General features: G+C 43.5%; 1 protein-coding gene across 2 annotated transcripts in view; it reads left to right on the plus strand.

Moving 5' to 3' along the window:
- igsf9bb (immunoglobulin superfamily, member 9Bb) overlaps positions 1-19,922 on the plus strand; it is a 167,807-nt gene that overhangs the window by 145,337 nt on the left and 2,548 nt on the right. For both annotated transcript variants that reach the window (XM_071327189.1, XM_071327199.1), the window contains exons 15-19: positions 962-1,046; positions 4,853-5,017; positions 5,164-5,209; positions 14,086-15,741; positions 18,993-19,123. In XM_071327189.1, coding sequence (XP_071183290.1) covers positions 962-1,046; positions 4,853-5,017; positions 5,164-5,209; positions 14,086-15,741; positions 18,993-19,123 — 2,083 coding nt within the window. The remainder of the gene's footprint in view (positions 1-961; positions 1,047-4,852; positions 5,018-5,163; positions 5,210-14,085; positions 15,742-18,992; positions 19,124-19,922) is intronic.

Here is a 19,922-nt window from a genome sequence, read left to right on the forward strand (position 1 = left end):
CGATCTACACAAAATACTTGAATGTCAAAGTGGAAGAAAAAATCTAACGAGTAAATTTTTTTAATGGAAAATAAAACACATATCTTGATTAGATAAGTATTAAAACCCATTCTAACAATTAAAAATTGTTAGAATAATATTTGGCAGCGATTACAGCTGTGAGTCTTTCTGGGTAAGTCTCTAAGTACTTTGCACACCTGGATTGTACAATATTTGCCCATTATTCTTTAAAGAATTCTTCAAGCTCTGTCAGGTTGATTGTTGATCTTTGCTAGACAGTCATTTTCAAGTCTTGCCATAGATTTTCAAGACGATTTTAAATCAAAAGTGTAAGTAGGCCCCTCCGGAACATTCAATGTCGTTTTGGTAATAACTCCTGTGTATATTTGGCTTTGCGTTTTAGGTAATTGTTCTGCTGAAAGGTGAATTTGTCTTCCAGTGTCTGGTGGAAAGCAGACTGAACCTCTAGGATTTTGCCTGTGCTTAGCCGATGTCAAGCGTACTCATAACATGATGCAGCCACGACCATGCTTGAAAATATGAAGTGGTACTCAATGATGTGTTATGTTGAATCTTCCCAAAACATAACACTTTGTATTCAGGACAAAAATGTAATTTCTTTGCACACTTTTTTCCAGTATTACTTACTTTAGTACCTTATAACAAACATGATGCATGTTTTGGAATATTTTTATTCTGTACAGACATCCTTTTTACTCTGTAATTTACAGTGCTTTCGGAAAGTATTCAGACCCCTTGACTTTTTCCACTTTTTGTTGGGTTACAGCCTTATTCTAAAATGTATTCAATTGTTTTTTTCCCCCTCATCAATCTACACACAATACCCCATAATGACAGGTGTTAATGACAGGTGACACTTATGGATACAGATAGCACCTTCGTCTCCACACAGCAATGCTGCCAATGACCGCTGATGCGTGTGTGTGACTCTCTGTCTTAGGAGGCATGGTATGAGTTCCGGGTCATGGCGGTCATGGAGGAGCTGGTCAGCGAGCCCAGTAACACAGTTGGAGTATCCAGTACAGGTGAGTGAACAACACACCTCTGCATACACATACAAGTGTATGGACACCCCTTTATCACACAGAACATATCTAAAATGAGAGAGACACAGGTATGGGGCAAGTTGCAGACTAAAATGTTGATATGGCAATAAGCTTTAAGACAAAACAAAGCAAATCGGAAATAGTTTTAAGGGTCCATCATGTTTTTTTTTTTTATACTTAAATATAAATGAGTATTGCCCAATGCAGGCATACTTCTAGTCTGGTCCCAGAACTGTTTATACTGTCTTGCCAACCCTTATGTGTCAACACAGCACAAACACATCTGGGACCAGATATTGGGAATGTGAGCAACTGTGAAGGCATCACCAGAGCAGAAAAAAATTCACGAGAGCAGCAAAAAATTCACGAGAGCTTACTTCCTAACATTGGAAGTACTTTACTGCCCCCTCCTGATGAAGTAGTTGCACTACAGCATCAGATTGTTTTAAACAATATTTGGACAGTCATTATTTTTTTAAATGTTTTCACCTTAATTTAACCAGGTAGGCTAGTTGAGAACAAGTGTAACGGTTTTCTTCTGTGGAAGAAGGAGAGGACCAAAGCGCAGCGTGATTAGTGTTCATCATGTTTAATAAAAGACAATAAACTGAACACTTCCAAAAATACAAAACAACAAACGTGAAAACCGAAACAGTTCTATCTGGTGCAGACACACAAAGACTGAAGACAACCACCCACAAAACCCAACACAAAACAGGCTACCTAAATATGGTTCCCAATCAGAGACAACACAAAACACCTGCCTCTGATTGAGAACCATATCAGGCCAAACACAGAAATAGGAAAACATAGAAATATAAACATAGACTGCCCACCCCAACTCACGCCCTGACCATACTAAATAAAGACAAAACAAAGGAAATAAAGGTCAGAATGTGACAACAAGTTCTCATTTACAACTGTGACCGGGCCAAGATAAAGCAAAGCAGTGCGACACAAACACAGAGTTACACATGGAATTAACAAACGTAAAGTCAATAATACAATAGAAAAAGTATATATACAGTGTGTGCAAATGAGGTAGGATAAGGGAGGTAAGGCAATAAATAGGCCATAGTGGCGAAATAGTTACAATATAGCAATTAAACACTGGAGTGATAGATGTGCAGAAGATGAGTGTGCAAGTAGAGATACTGGGGTGCAAAGGAGCAAGATAAATAAAATTAATAACAGTATGGGGATGAGGTAGTTGGATGGGCTATTTACAGATGTGCTATGTACAGGTGCAGTAATCTGTGAGCTGCTCTGACAGCTGGTGCTTAAAGTTAGTGAGGGATTTATGAGTCTCCAGCTTCAGTGATTTTTGCAGTTCGTTCCAGTAATTGGCAGCAGAGAACTGGAAGGAAAGGCGGCCGAAAGAGGAATTGGCTTTGGGGGTGACCAGTGAAATATACCTGCTGGAGCGCGTGCTACAGGTGGGTGCTGCTATGGTGAAAAGTGAGCTGAGATAAGGCGGGGCTTTATCTAGCAAAGCCTTATAGATGAACTGGAGCCAGTGGGTTTGGCGATGAATATGAAGCGAGGGCCAGCCAACGAGAGCATACAGGTCGCAGTGGTGACAAAACGGATGGCACTGTGATAGACTGCATCCAATTTGCCAAGTAGAGTGTTGGAGGCTATTTTGTAAATTATATCGCCGAAGTCAAGGATCGGTAGGATAGTAAGTTTTACGAGGGTATGTTTGGCAGCATGAGTGAAGGATGCTTTGTTGCGAAATAGGAAGCCGATTCTAGATTTAATTTTGGATTGGAGATGCTTAATGTGAGTCTGGAAGGAGAGTTTACAGTCTAACCAGACACCTAGGTATTTGTAGTTGTCCACACATTCTAAGTCAGAACAGTCCAGAGTAGTGATGCTGGACGGGCGGGCAGGTGCGGGCAGCAATCGGTTAAAGAGCATGCATTTAATTTCACTTGCAGTTTGAGGCCACAGAAGGAGAGTTGTGTGGCATTGAAACTCGTCTGGAGGTTAGTTAACACCTTCCAAAGAAGGGCCAGAAGTATACAGATTGGTGTTGTCTGCGTAGAGGTTAATCAGAGAATCACCAGCAGCAAGAGCGACATCCTTGATGTATACATAGAAAAGGCTCGGCCCGAGGATTGAACCCTGTGGCACCCCCATAGAGACTGCCAGAGGTCCGGACAACAGGCCCTCCGATTTGACACAATGGTAACTCTGTCTGAGAAGTAGTTGGTGAACCATTTGAGAAATCAAGGCTGTTGAGTCTGTCGATAAGAATGTGGTGATTGACAGAGTCGAAAGCCTTGGCCAGGTCGATGAATACAGCTGCACAGTATTGTCTCTTATCGATGGCGGTTATGATATCGTTTAGGACCTTGACCGTGGCTGAGGTTTACCCATGACCAGCTTGGAAACCAGATTGCATAGCGGAGAAGGTATGGAGAGATTCAAAATGGTCAGTGATCTGTTTGTTAACTTGGCTTTCAAAGACCTTAGAAAGGCAGGGTAGGATAGATATAGGTCTGTAACAGTTTGGGTCTAGTGTCTCCCCCTTTGAAGAGGGAGATGACCGCGGCAGCTTTCCAATCTTTGGGGATCTCAGACGATACGAAAGAGAGGTTGAACAGGCTAGTAATAGGGGTTGCAACAATTTTGGCGGATACATTTAGAAAGAGAGGGTCCAGATATTCTAGCCTGGCTGATTTGTAGGGGTCCAGATTTTGCATCTCTTTCAGAACATCAGCTATCTGGATTTGGGTGAAGGAGAAATGGGGGAGGCTTGGGCAAGTTGCTGTGGGGGGTGCAGGCTGTTGACCGGGGTAGGGGTAGCCAGGTGGAAAGCATGGGCAGCCGTAGAAAAAGGCTTATTGAAATTCTCAATTATCGCGGATTTATCGATGCTGACAGTGTTTCCTAGCCTCAGTGCAGTGGGCAGCTGGGGGGAGGTGCTCTTATTCTCCATGGACTTTACTGTCCCAGAACTCTTTTGAGTTTGTGCTACAGGATGCAAATTTCTGTTTGAAAAGGCTAGCCTTAGCATTCCTAACTGCCTGTGTATATTGGTTCCTAGTCATGCTGAAGGCTGTTATTTCAAATACAGTGATATAGTAAAAAAAGTACAATTCTCCCCAAGATAAAATGAGGAGGGTGGGAACATATCCTCTATCGAGTCCTCGAGTCTGTGTTCATGAAAGGAAAGTAGATAAGGAAAGGAGATGAGGAAAGGAATTGACTCATGAGTTTTGGAATGCATTCCCTTGACTCAGTCAGGTCCTATGGGGAGCTGCATCAATCCAGCAGAGTTTCCAAATCCATTTCCATTAAATGTGTTTGGGTGTATTGATCGCTTTCGGCCATAAATGATGAGTCGCAGAATCAGGTGAATTGGACAGCCAGTTGCTGTGGTGATTGGCAGGGTCCTGCCAGGGACACACACATACGCAAACACAGAACACACACAGTTAGTGTGATGACTGGCAGTAGCCTGCCAGATACGACCTGCCCTGTAGATGTCAGGCCCTCCCTTTCGTAATCAGCTACAAGCCTAGTTCAAAGGCTATGTAGAGTTACTTGAGTAATTTGCACATAATGTAATGTTCTTTGCTCACAATAATGCAGGTTTAAAGGCTAGCCTGGAAGTATTTGTTTTCTAATATACCTATATACTTATTATTGTGTGTTGATATCGGTCACAGTATTGTTTTGTGTCAAACACCTCTGTCCAAGCCTACAGTCTACTGGCAGACAAGTAATTTCATGTTCCCCCCCATATCTCTCTCACTCTCCCCCCTCCTCTGCCTCAGACTTCTTCCCGCCCCCGGAGATGGTAGATGAGGGGGGACTGACGCGGCCGGTGGTGGCTGGCATCGTGGCCACTGTCTGTTTTCTGGCGGCCGCCATCCTCTTCAGCACACTGGCAGCCTGCTTCGTCAACAAACAGCGCCGACGCAAGCTCAAGAGGAGGAGAGGTGAGACACATACAGTATAGACACACACAAGGATTCACAGACAGACACACAAGCATGATTTGATAGCTCTCTATCGACATCTCATTGAACTGACATTGATGGCATTAATGATGTCTTATTCTGTGTGTCCCCCATCTCTTTTTCAGACCCCCCTCTCTCGATAACACACTGCAGAAAAAGCATGGAAACTCCGTAAGTAACCCAAGCCAAACAATGCATACATTTTTTTTCTCCCTCCTTCGCTGCAAATGACAGACACACCCATCAAATAAAGAAAGCCTATTGGAAGGACCACCAATTACTGGCCAACGATTGGCCAAATATTGATGGACAGGGGGCTGTCACTGTTTAACTAGCTATTACGCATAGTTCATCTCAGCAAAGCCAATACTTGGTCTTTAACAGTCAAATTTTGAACCAACACATTCTCAATTCTAATCAGAGATATTTATCGTGTACAGTAAAAATCGTTTTCTATAATGTCATTTAAATAGACTAGTAACTTGTAGAGCTGAGCTTGTACACAAGCGTGCGTATGTCACGGCCCAGAAAATTAAATCCATCGTTATTGACCTTGTTTTCCTAATTACAGTTGTTTTCCTAATTACAGTTGGATTGAACGATCAATACTCCTGGGTCACAGAAAGGTTGTCACGACCGTGTTCACAAACATTGACTACCAAGTCTTTGTGTGCGACCGAAATGACACCCTATTCCCGATATAGTGCACTACTATTAACCAGAGTCATAGGGGGGCTCTGGTCAAAAGTAGTGCACTATAAAGGGAATGTGGTGCCATTTGAGACACTGGCCAAGTCTTTTAGTAGTTTAACAAAACAACCCTACATGGAGACATCAATAAAAAAATCCCTCACATGAAATGCAGAACATTTGATCATTATTTGAGGGTGGCGCTTCAGATATCTGACAGAATATTGGATTGGAGAAATGTTTCTTGCTCAGTTCTCACAGGGTCTCATTTGGCTCATGTGGCCTCATTAAAATAGCATCTTAATTGCCACATAGATTCTCTCTCTTTCTCACACTCATTCCTTCTCTGGGCTTTGAGGACTGAACAAGCATACACCATAGAGCTCCATTCCAATCTCTATCTGTTTTGCTGCACTCACTGTTTTTACAGAGCATGTCTTGTTGATCTCCTGGTGTGACGGTACAAACATTGTAAATCGATGGACAACCACATTTTAGGAGAAGATAATATTTTATGTCTGTAAAGTTATGTTGTTTTGAGTGTCATTTGAGAGGTAAAAACAAAAACAAAGGTAGGTATCCGATTTGTCACCATAGCCTGTTATTTTTCCAAAAGCTTCTACTTGATTCTGATGTCTGTCTTTAGCCCTCGTCTTGGGGCTCCTTTTGACCCTTTTCTCACTAAAGTGCCAACCCGAACGGTACTGTCCTGGCTTGGATGTTTTTCTTTCACAGTGTCCTATCCAGCACAGTTTCAGCAACTATGGTGGGTGTGTAACCAGGCAAGCCCAGTAGAGCATGGCTCGGTTTGACATGGCTCGGGTTGACATGGCTCGGCTCAGTAGTAGTGTGAAAAGGGCAATAGGATATAAAGTCCAACGTTTTAGGAACATCAAACCAGTTTAAGGCTATTTTGTATAATCCACCCTAGATGATGTGCAATGATAAATCAGACCACTAGGGGGGACATAATAGCTAACATGGTATAGCAAATCCATATCTGAAATCCATGACCTCCTGTGAAAGCTATGATCGGAGACCAGCTTCAGATACTGAAGCTACTGAAGATACTCCCTCTCTCGCTCTCTCTGTGTGTTAGAATTGGTGTAGGATGAAATTGTCCGTAGACACTGATCTTGGGTCAGTTTTGCATTTACCCCACCAATGGTTAAAGTTAGGATTGGGGAAGTTGATGCTAGATCTGTACCAACAGGAAACTTCACCCCGTAACGTAAGTATTCAGTCAGGACTATGTTCTGTTCTATCCCCTATCTCCTCTATGCTCACTTTGTCGATGACTATAGGTTAGCAGAGGCTGTGGCTGAAAGGCTGCGGTTGAAAAGTGGCGCACTGGCAAAGTACGGCTGGTACATGTGAGTTTCTATGGCAACGTGCCCCCGGGGGGAGGGTCTTGATATTCTTTTGCCTGATGAGCTGCACCGGTGGCGAAACGCGCCGCATCATGTGTACAGGTGCACATCTACCGTGTGGTGAATGTTGCGCTTACACATGGAGCTAACCCCTCCTCCTCTCCCCCTTTCCCATGATGCAGTATTAAAGGCACAACTACGGCAAGGATGATTTCGACCTGTCGCGTGTTGATTTGTCTTCTCAGTAGACAAAAATACCCGGTGGAGAATCCCCTGACTTTTTTCATTATTCCTCTTTTCTACACTGACAGCGATGTTCTTTGATCTTTGTCGAGAATACTTTTATGGCGCTGTCAGGAACTTGAGCTGTAAACAAATCCAATTGAAGTTTACCATGGTAAAAAAACATGCATGCTGTGAATGATGTTTCCTAGCTGGCTATTTTCATTTGGACCCAGGGGCCTCCCTCATGCTTCTTTCCACCTGGCTTTACTACCCATGCTTCTGTGGCAGGCACTAACTTTACTCTGCTCAGCAGTTTACCATGGTACACTAAAACGGTTTACTTATCAATGTTATCATGGAGAGTTTTTTTCAACTTTTCCTCACACTTCAAAAGAACAACGGACAAACTGCTGACTGAGCCTAATTCATTTTTTTTTATCTCTTATTCTTGAATGAATTATTATTTAATTATAACCCCTCTTTTTTGTCTGTTTTCTTCTCCCAGTTCTAATAACTGCAGCCTTTGATGACTTTTGGATATGATTTACACACCGTGTCAAGCAGCAGCACTCTCTTGTATTGGATGATCCTATTCGTTTTGCAATATGCAGTACTCATCATCAACAACATTGCATACTTTCCAACCACTTGTCAATAAAGTGAAAGTGAAGGAGTTTACATTGACTGACTATGGTTATGCACTTGAACGTTATCCTCCAAATCTCTTTTGTCACCGTTGAACCATGTAAGACTTGAACATAGTCACAGCAAATAGAGAACAGAAGTTCAAAAACATCCATGCTTAATATTTTGTTTTCAGTGTGGTATTTTTTATCCAATACCACATTTTACATGGAGGCCAAGCTGTCATTATTGGTTTCTGTAAATGTTGACCCAAGCCAATTGCACTCCAGCTCACTACATATCACGTTAGAGTAATAGAACGTACTTCAATGACAGAGCCTCCCAACGGTGTTGCACTAAAAGTGATGTTAATCAACCTCAGAGCATAGGTGCAAAGACATGCAACTAAGAAATTGCTGATATGTTTTTGGTACCACTTTATCGTATGTGTCTGTTCTACAGTTAAATCAATTACTAAACTAACTCCTACTACTAACTAGTAAATTGTGTCGGCAGTTACATGTACACACCATGCTGATTTTAACGTAACAGCTGTATCCTTTCCACTTGCTCTTAATCAGTTAAATATACTCTTTTGCTTACTCTCCATCCCACCAATATGAACTATTAACTGCCGATAGGTTTAGGGTTGAGAGTACAAAAGGGGAATGTCTCCCAGAAGTCATAGGAACAAAGGTGTGCATGTGCTGCTACCAAAGCCAGACAGGGGGTAGGGATACCCTCGTTCCCTCTGAAATGCATGACTTCCACAGTACTCAGTATTTCTTCCTGTCATGTGTGGGTTTCTAATTGTACGCTGTATGATTGTGCCTAATAAATGGAGATAATAAACTTGTCAGACGTGCACCGGCCAAATCTCTTCTTGTATCTCTCGCTCCTTCCCTGTCTTCTCTTTTCCCCTCTGTTTGTTTCTGGCTCTTGCTCTATATTTCTCTCTGTCCTCTCCTCCCCTTTCTCTGTCTTGCTTACACCCTTTTTCTCTGACTCAGCTTCTCGCCATCGTTCTCCTTCCTTTTCTTAGTATCTTCCTCATGCCCCTGTTTCTCTGACTCTCTCTTACTTCCCCTTTCTCTGTCTTTGTATCTCTCTCCATCTTTCTCTCCCTACCCAGCCTTTTATTTTGGACTCTCTCACACCCTCTGTCCCTCTCTGTTTCTCTTTCTCTCTTTCCCTCCTCTTTCTTCTCTCTCTTTCTGTGTTTGGACATGTGGAAGCTCTGGAGCCTCATTGACAGCATTCCTCCTCCTCCCTCTTCTCCCCTCTTTCTCTTCCTTCTCTTCCCGTCTCTGTTGTTTTTCCCACCGCAGGACTCCTCTTAGCCCCTTGCCCGGCATAGAGCCCTACTGCGAGGGGCAAGACGCCAGCAGCTACCGGCCCCCGCCCTCCAGCCCTCAGTGAGTGTGGCTACCTGCACCTTGTTCAGCCCGCCCCTCAGTCAGTATGCTGCTGGCTGGCTTGGCCGCATGTTTCATGTGCTGGGCACGGTCACACGCCGGTTCGAGCAATTGGGGCCCTAAGCACCCTCGCAGTCCACTCACAGGAGATGCAAAATGATTGAAAAATTACAGCTGTAAAAAGATATGCACTAAGCAACCTACCTGGGGTCATAGTGTTTTATAGTCTCCAGAGATGTCATAGTCTTAGGTGTCCAGCTGGGGGTGACGTGTGTACAGCATTGTCGGGTACAAAGTGCCCTTCTTTGAGAAACCTGTTTAGCTGAATTTAAATACATTCAAATTGGGATGAAAGTCCTAGATCCCGATATCTCAGATTTTTTCCCGAAATTGATCAAATAGCAATTTAAACAAGTACGATTAATGGTGTCCCCTGAGCTGTGCACAAACGTAGCGCAATGTTAGCTGGGACTGACAAGGATTTTCAGATTCAGGGAAAAAAAGGCATCTGACTCGCGATCAGACTGCTCCAAACTCTAATTGACATATAAGCCACGGTATGTGGTGTACCTACAGTCAATATCAATAATTCATTAATAAAAGTGCCTGATTCAACGTTGCACAGGAGGCAATGTATTCAGTTTTCCAGAGATGGTAAAAATTGCCCCCGATGTTGACCGCCATGCTGTACATGTAAGATGAAACCACTCCAGTGTTGAGAATGATCCAAAATCCCATTTTGCCTATAATTTGAGTCGACAGCCAACCTCGTCCCATTAAAGGTTTCCACTGGGCGTACATACCAGAATCTTCCTCTCTCTCTTCCCATCTTGTGGGGTTCATTGGTCGGGCTGCTGCTGCTTCTTCTCACGCCCCACCCCTAACTGCCCTCCTGTGCCATGCACAGGGAGTAGCCCGGCTCGCCATGCTACCGGCCCAACCTGTTTAAAACCTAGCACAGGTGGACCAATGGCATTTTAAGTCTGGGATGTATTTGGAAGTCACCATATGGCATGGCTATACAAAGGGAACAGGTCTGGTGTACAACAACTGGAAAGCAGTTGATTTGGTTTATTGATAACATCTAACATTTATTGATAACATCGGCGAGATCGACATTCAAGAGAAGCTGACAGTTATTCACGAATTATGACAATGTGTTATTACTGCCCCATTATCTGTAACTTTCTTTCCCTGTCAAATGTGACAATGTGTTATTACTGCCCCATTATCTGTAACTTTCTTTCCCTGTCAAAAGTGCAAATTACTCCCAGAGTTATTTGAAGTCTGGGCTATCCGGCTCCAAAACCACAGTTTTAACACATCATTCAAATAACTCTGTGGCAGTTACATTTGCCAAGACCCACCCACACAGTTTACAAACAAATGCAAGGACAGCACTTTTGACTGGGAATGAATGTTACAGATTGTGACTTTAAACATAGCAAATATGTTTCCATAAAAATGTCATCATTCAGTACTGGTAACAATTTACTTAAACCGTGCAGGTGTAATGCATTATGCGGTTATAATGCATCATAGGACTCCTTTCATAGCTAGACATATTATAAGCGTATGATAAGACAAAGGTTCATACATGCTTATAACAAACATGCATGTTTTCAGTAAAGTGTTACCAAAGTACATAAATTATTATTTTTACAGCATAAATTTGAGACTTTTGGACATGTTCATGTGGCTGTCAGCAGTACGTAGTCACACAATACATAGTGGTTATACACTGAGTGTACAAAACATTAAGAACAGCTTCCTAATATTGATTTGCATCCCCCCTCTGCCTTTAGAACAGCCTCGATTCGTCGGGGGATTGACTCTACAAGGTGTCAAAAGCATTCTACAGAGATGCTGGCCCATGTTGACTCCAATGCTTCCCACGGTTGTGTCAAATTGGCTAGATGTCCTTCGGGTAGTGGACCATTCTTGATACACACGGGAAACTGTTGAGTGTGAAAAACCCAGCAGCGTTGCAGTTCTTGACACAAACCTGTTCATAGGGACTTAAATTTTGCCTTGAACATTCACCCTCTGAATGGCGCACATACCCAATCCATGTCTCAACTGTCTCAAGGCTTAAAAACCCTTCTTTAACCTGTCTCCTCGCCTTCATATACACTGATTGAAGTGGATTTAACAAGATACATCAATAAGGGATCATAGCTTTCACCTGGTCATTCTATGTCATGGACAGAGCAGGTGTTCATAATGTTTTGTACACTCAGTGTATGTCAGTTCTAACATATATTTAATCGCAGGTCATTTCGCTGTGGTCTCACTAGTTTGTCTCATCTTCAGACAAGCAAGTTTTTTCACTGTTCCTTTGTTGTCATTAACAATAACTATTTTTGAGGCAGAACGGACAACATACAGTAGAAATCTCCCTCAGGTTGGTATGTCACAAAAAGTCTTAGCTGAATGTACCTTGTGTCCTTCCAGATTGTTTGCAGCCAAGCAGCCCCTGAATCTCTTTGTGACGACCCCACCCCTGCACACCTGATTTTCTCCTGGCAGTTACGTTGTCACATCCTTGTAGAAAAGTTGCCCTCTTTTCTATGCTTTGCTGTTTTACTCTCAGCTATTCTGTTAGATTCCTTGAAAAGTAGAGTATTTAATGTTAAGTTTAGTAGTGTATGTGTAATAGTAAGCATACAGCGATGGTGCCAAATGGTGCTCATGGTACTGTATACAAGCTCATGGCACAGTACAGAACATACAGTAACATACTAGAGGTATACTGTTTTATTCGTAAGCACCTGTAATTTTACAGCATTGTATTCAAACCAGAGATGATCAAGAGAACCCTCATGAGGTTGTCACTTTTACATGCATGTATTGTCCTCATCTGCTTTACTGCTAAAATTCATTCTATAACCAGTGTGAATACATCTTTGTCTCATACTAATTTGAGCGGTGAAAATCTTACCATGAAAAATGGCACATTCAGCAAATGCCAAATAGTGATTTTTATAGAAACAAATTAACAAGCCAGCGTACAGTATAACATTTTATAGCTGTGACGAGTTCTATCTAGACTGAAATATGTGTATAGATAACATTGCTTCTAATAGCTATTTTCTATGTATTGAACTTGTGGATATAGTTTTAGATATTATGAACCACATGAGTGGTAGATATTGAATATTTAGCTGGAAGCGTCTTGAATGTGGGTGTGCTCTGTGTCCAGTGGAGGCAGATGTGTTTGCCTGTGTCACTCTACTTGAAGAGCACCACGGCAGACGGTGCCTCCTGCAGCTTTCCATACGTAGCAGAGAGCGGGAACGTCATTGTTTTTCAATACGGGTCATCGACTGTCAGTTGCCTTGGAAACTCAGCCCCTCCATTGCCACCGCAGCCATTACAAGCACAGCTAAGCCTTAGTGAAATACTAAAAAGCCTCAGCCTTGCATTGTATTTTGGTACTCAGAATAAAGTATTATTAAAACGTCCTGATTTTGCTCTCTTGTTTTCTGGAAAATGCTTGTTATTCCTCATTTCTTGGTGTAACATAAATACTCTCTTGACTAAATGGTATTTCACATTTCTTCCAAATGAATTAAACCCATACTAATAAAATACATATAGTCTGATTTCTACAATGATGACCTTAGAATTGACTGTATTCTAAGTTGATATTCTGAAAGGTTTGCCTTATAGTCAAAGCACAATTTGAAATGCAGATAACATGTAAATATAGCCACCACAAATACATATAGTGAGAATGAGGCTCGAGAGTATGTGGTCCAGGGAAGTTGGAGTAATGACAAGACTTTTCCAGAAAAAAGGATGGAAAAAGGGACGGATGCCCACTGCTAAAGATGGTCACCTGAGTCCTAAGGATGGCGGTGTCTGGGCAATGGGAATGTGTGGATGGGGTGAGGGCATGTTAGTCATTGCCTCTGGTTGGCTCTATCATAGGTTTATGAAAAGTCAATGGAAATTTCAGGTTATACTGAAAACACATTAAGCATTGTTTTTCCACTGAAATACACGTTATTATTGTGACTGACTTCACATCAATTACACTGCCATGACTGAGAAAAATATACTGTACAATGGAAATGTATTACTCAATCAGACATGATTCATGATCAGCACAGTCTCCTTATGAGCTGTTCAAGTGATGCAGTTGAGCAAATGGAATGTTAATAGACAACATAGTCTGTTAACCATGTACACCAAGGAGACTTTACTCAGTGTATCATCTGACTCCCTACCAAGACCATGAACCTACAGTATAACTCAATAGTGTCTGCATATCAAGTAATGTATGACGTTGTGAAGGAGAGCAGTCCAAAACCCTAAAGTTGCTGCTGCACATGGTCCCTCCATATCCATCCTCTATTCATAACCAAATGATAAACATCCAATCCCTGCTTTGTCAGATCAAATCATTGGTGCATGGTAGCAGTGCCTGAAATCCCCAATTGAACTTCAGGCTCAAACTAAACTTGTAACTGCACATAATCTGATATGTATTTTGTTACCTAAAGCATGGCTCTTTGAAAAGCCTTTTTTTGTGGATGAATGGCTTGTCATCTCTTACTGGAGACTTTATTTAATATATTTGATCGTAATTTTCAGCTAAAATGATGCCTGACAGTAAAAGCATCGACTGATGGGCTTAGTTTGGGTGTTTGCCGAGTCAAGTTGAAGGAGGTCGTTGAGCAAACCTTGACTGGCCTTCTGTCTTTCCATTGTTTCTCAGGTCCTCCTCTGGTAAGGTGAGTCCGGAGAGTATGCGTTCCATGGAACCACCATCGGAGGGTTCAGAGGACGGCCATGGCATGAGCATGAAGAAAATCCCTCAGAGTCCTGCGAAGAAGGAAGAACTCTCCCTGTACAAGAAAACCAAGCGAGCAATAACAAGCAAAAAGTACAGTGTCTCCAAGTACGAAGCGGAGGCAACCACACCCATCGAGCTGATCAGCCGAGGCCCCGACGGACGCTTCGTCATGGACCCCAGCGACATGGAGATGATGTCCATCAAGCCCAGGCGAATCGAGGGCTTCCCCTTTGTCGAAGAGTCGGACCTCTATCCCGAATTCCGCCAGTCGGACGAGGAGAACGATGATCCCGGGCCCATGCCCCCTGTCATGGCAACCCTTCGACCTCACCAGATCTCCCCAATCTCCAGCCAGGAGTCTTACCTGCAACCACCGGCCTACAGCCCCCGCTTCCAGAGGCCCATGGAAGGTATGACCATCATGGAGAGCAGTCGGCTCCAGGCCACGGGGCAGATCCGAGGCTCCCTGCACCACAGAGCCTTCTCCCATGGCCATGGTCACTTCTACGGTTACCTTAGCAGCCCTGGGGAACCCGAGCCTCCACCCCCTTTCTACATGCCTGACACCAGCCCTCTGAGCTCTGTCATGTCATCCCCCCCTTACCACCCCGAAGGGCCCTTTGGTCACCCCCGCATCCCTGAGGAGATGGGGGAAGGAGATATTCTACATTATGGCGTCTCAAGCTTCCCTCTTCCCCTGACGCTCACCTCTTCCTCTCGCTCCCCGGAGATCTGGCACAGACCCGATTTCCCCTTTGCGAGTCTGGAAGGGCCCCACTTCATTTTTCCACCCCACCACCCTTTGCATCTCCACCGGGAACCCTTCTTTCCTCCTCCCCATGTTCTTCCCCCTGCTGCTTTCCAGCCCTCCTCCCTCCAGGTGCCCTCATACAACGGTGTCCTGCAGCTTGAGGCCCCAAAGAGCCGTCCAGGCAAGTCTCCCAGCACGGTCAAGCCTCGGGGCCTTCCAGCCAAGCGTTTAGCTATGCAAGAGGCACAGAGTCTAGGGCAGCTAAGACACACAAGCCACGGTATGGGTGTGCCAGTTTTGCCTTACCTCGACCCAGCAGCCCACATGGGTGGCCCTAGCACATTCAGTAGCTTGGACACCCGGTGGTTCGAGCCCACCAACCGGCTCAGCCCCAGGCAGGCTCGTAGGATGGAGCCTAGCATCATGGTTCTCCAACCTTCCCGCCTCTCGCCCCTCACCCAGAATCCCCTTAGTTCCCACGAGGGCTCCCCAGAGATAGTAGTGCGACCCCGTCCCCGACCCAGCATCGTCCAGCCCTCCATACCTCCAGAGATGTCTGAGATTACCCTGCTTCCCCCCTCTTCAGCCAGCTTCTCCTGGAGGTCCTCTCCCTCGTCCTCTCCCGCCCATGGCCAGGGTAGCAGAAGGGCAAGTCCCAGCTACCGCTCCCACATGGCCTTTGCCACCTCCGCCACAAGCTACCCGTCCCAGTCCCCATCACCCCCTGTGGAAAGCAGCAACATGTTTGGGCAGATGCCATCCCAGAGGAGAACTGAGGAGGAGGTCCTTCCGTGTGAGCCCTCTCCACCCCAGTTGTCAGCTTCAGGGTAGGTGCACTAGGCCTTCAGGGAGGGATTTACTTATCTGCGCTAGTATACATTTATTTAAATTGTTAGGTTGCTTTGTGTTCTGAACACAGGGACATTGAGGACCATTATGGTTCTACTAAATGCACTTGTCAGGACAATTGGGGTAATTAGGGTCAAATTGGGGTTGGACTTTATATCAATGTAAGCATTTTTTAAGTAAAGATCGATTGCTTCTTGTTTTTAGACTTGAGATATGATTTCATCAAGGGATCGAGTTCTTGACGACAAATTGACCGGGGACTCTTACATTATTTATAGCAATGGCATTTTGCTGTATAGATTTATTTGATGGGCTTAGGAGTTCTGTCATTCTCAAATCGATTAATGCTGCTTTTCATATCAGAAATCAACTTTCAAATATCCATCCATGGAATCTGTGAAGCAAGTACTGTTCCAAACTTGTCTTTTAACAAATCACGATTTGCACATTTTCCTCTAAATTCGGTCTTGGTGGAACAACTACTTTGTGACCTGAGAAGAAACATGTTTTGCTTCACAGATGACCTTACAGACCTTTCAGGGCTATAGTAAGTCTTTGGAGAAAATGCCATTATTATCTAAACCATTTCAAATGCATTGTGCAGTTTGTTTGATACAAGCCCCTAAAAGCCTGGAATATGAGAGACATCACCACAGGATCCCTGGTTTTCCATTTGTTTCATGCTTTACCCTGCTTTCACCCAACAGGAGGAATCCCATATGTGCATCCCAATTGACTCTCAGACAAAACAAACGCCATTGCTGTGTCTAACTCTTAGGCCTTTTAGGACTCCTTATTTATAATGCAGAGGGTGCTTTTAGGAGAGTCCATCTCAGCAGGCACAGGGGGGCCCATCATCATCCTTAGTAACCTGACTGCATGAACCGCCTCTTCCCTGAACCTTTCACCCCACTCCCACCCCTCCATTGCCCCCAGGACACCCCCAGGTCTGACTGCCAGGGGAGGCTTGTTGGGCGAAGTGTGTTGCAGGGATCTGTCCGCTTTCATGTGTTGCAATGTCTCCATCATTATTGATTAGGGGCAGTTGGTCGTTCTTGATGGCTCCTGGAGTCTTACCTGCTTTGTTTTTTATTGATCTCAGCTATCTGGGCAGCGTTGTTGTGACCAGGTCCTCTACACCACAATAGGTAAGGGTTGGATCCATGTCTGAAAGGGGGGGGGCAGCAGGTGGGGCTTTGAATCACCTCGTCCTTTAAAGGGGAATACGAGTCATTGGGTCTTGCTTTGTTAAGTTTGTTACTCCAGTTCATTTCCGTTTTTATTTTCCTTTTTTTCAAAGTAGCTATGCATTTTGAGTTCTGCAGTATTCAATAATGTATGCATTCTGACATAAGTATGCATATGTCACCTTTTATGACAATTGATTTGGAGATTAGACACGTATCCCTGACACAACTTCATGCTTGAGAGGTGTATGCTAACAACACTTGTCATTTTTCGATGAGGATTGTTTTGATTTACTGCCATGACAGCTGACATGTACACAAGAAAGGTGCAAGAAAGTCCTTGCACAAGCAAGCCGCAGACAAAGTGTTTGTCTGTTCTTTTGACGATAGAATCATTATGATGTATGATGGTGTTACCTTGGCAGCTTAGCTGCACTTATCCTTCTTTTTTGTTCCTACTTTTGTGTCTTCAGTAAGAATGAGTAGTAGATATCAGAGGAAAACAATATTTATCTGACAAATATGATGACAATTGTCACAGCCCTTTTCTAAGCCTACCCACGTGTATATGATAGGTTGTCCAGGCAGTACACACTTAGAAAAAAGGGTTCCAAAAGGAGAACCCTTTTTGGCTCCAGCTAGAACCGTTTTTGGTTTCAGATAGAAACCTTTTGGGATCCATGTAGAACCCTCTGTGGAAAGGGTTCTTCATGGAATCCAAAAGGGTTCTACCTGGAACTAAAATGGTTCTATCTGGAACCAAGTAGAGTTCTTCATAGGGTTCCCCTATGTGGACAGCCAAATAACCCTTTTAGGTTCTAGATAGCCCCTTTTTTCTAAGAGTGTAGTAGTATAACTCTCTCATCTGATCTTATGGCAGTGGGCACTCTGTTACGTCCTCTTTAACGTAGTAATTCTTAGCATTCCTCTCAAGCAGGAGACATATTATCCTTTCTTACTCGAGGTGTTTTTGTATGATGACGCCAAATGAAAATATTTTGGACCTATACTCTTAGGAAATATTTTATGTGATTAGCCATCTGAACTCGCTTCGCTCCAGTCAGTATGAAACAAAGTACGCAAATAACATAATTACACTTGTAAGTTTGGACTACAGAACAGTTCTCACGACCAGGTGAAGCAAGTGTCCTTCCAAAACTGTTGATGCACTTCTTTGATATTGTGTGGAAAGTAGAATTTTTAGGTCCACACCACAGCCCTATGAAGTGCTTTTCACAGTATTCCCCTTTAAAGTCCTGTTCCATGTGCAAACTGCCATGCATGCCATCGCTAAATATTGCTATTCATTATTTTATTTTTAAGAACAAGTATCTGAATAAACTCTTGTTACATTTGTTGTCCGAGTGCTTAGTTTTGGTTTTGACTTACCTTTCGTTATGTGACTGTTCCCAAGTAGCCATTTCCCCTCCCGCCATCTCTCCCCCTGTCAGCATGGTGAAGCCCATTGTAGACAGTATCCACGTCTATGAATACATATTGATGATGCTTTGTCGCTCAGCTGTGATTTCCCCCTCCACTAACAGCCTTCAATTTCTCTCTGCAGCCACAGCTGGAGGACAGCCCCTTTGTGAGGCTATTTGTTTTCTGTGCCTTGTGATAACCTGTTGTGTTTGTGGCAGAGTCTGTGGGCTGCCGTTTTAAAGTGCCTCACTATCTGGATAGGAAGACTGCAGACAAAAGAGATGGCTGAGAATACTCATTCATGTTCTACAAATTGCAATATTCTTTCAAATGTGCACCTGTTATTTTCAGATTCAACAAATCATAGAACAGATTGTGTAAAGTACAGTAACAATGTAGATTCAAGTCACACAAACATTCCTCTTGATTTTGTTTGACCAAACTATTAGCTGGTTCAGTCAAAAACCTCAGGTGTGTCACATTGCTCCAAACTTTAGGTAATGTGAAGCTGACTTCAGCAGGTTTGGTTCTTGAACTTTTAGAGCCTCATGTAGAAGGAAAGGCCCACTAGACAGAAGTTCCTCAGGGTTACATGTGTTCTCCCTCCTTTTTTTGTTCAGAAGTCGTCGAGGTGCGCCGAGTGCCCCTGCGGGGTCTGAGAGGTTTGATGCACTGAGATACCAACGTATTAAAAAGGCCAAGAAGATGATGGTGGTCAACAACAACAACTCCAAGTCCAGAAGAAAAACAGGTGAGGCCTCTGACATTGTGGATGTATGGTCCCCTGACGTAAGACACTGGTTGATTAACATGTACATTTTGAGGCATACCACACATTTGACAGATATTGTGTCTGGCAGACTCAAATGTGTTTTCAATTGCCATCTATGTTTTGAGAGACTTGATCACAACAGGATTATCAAGGACTTCCTCTTTCACAGGCGTCAATCAGATTACATATATGCATCAAACTATGCTATCTACTCAGCGGCACGTCACTATGGTGTGATAAGGTAGTATGGTGTGATACTTTCCTCATCTCTACTACTCTGCCGTAGTGGTGGGAACACCAAGGTAGTTCCCTAATCAGTTCTGCAATTCTCCAGAAACCTAACTTTGACACCAACTTTCTCCATAATCATGACAGAAATTATAGTAATACTTACACCGGTATCAAATGACTGTAGATGATCAGTTAACAGCATTTATCTTTTGAATCATACAATTCAATGTCTCACTTATTCATGTTGCATTTCCAACTCATGAACTTAGTTGAACCCTCCTAAGATAAGTGTCCACTTTCCAAGGGTATTGTGCACAAATAACCATACATGGTGGTATGGTATGGGGAGTGGTACAGTGTAAAGTATTTACCCTGGATTGGAACTGAGCTCATTTTCTAACTCAACCACCCTGTCTTCTGACCCATTGTTTCCTGTGTGTTTTGCATTCCTTACCTTCCCGCCCAATGTCTGTCCGATAGCACCCAGGACCCTTATTCTCTACCTCTGCCCTCTTATCCTGACCTAAGGCTCTCTCACCTCTGACCT

Source organism: Salvelinus alpinus, chromosome 1 (genome assembly GCF_045679555.1).
Source record: "Salvelinus alpinus chromosome 1, SLU_Salpinus.1, whole genome shotgun sequence".
Lineage (NCBI taxonomy): Eukaryota > Metazoa > Chordata > Actinopteri > Salmoniformes > Salmonidae > Salvelinus > Salvelinus alpinus.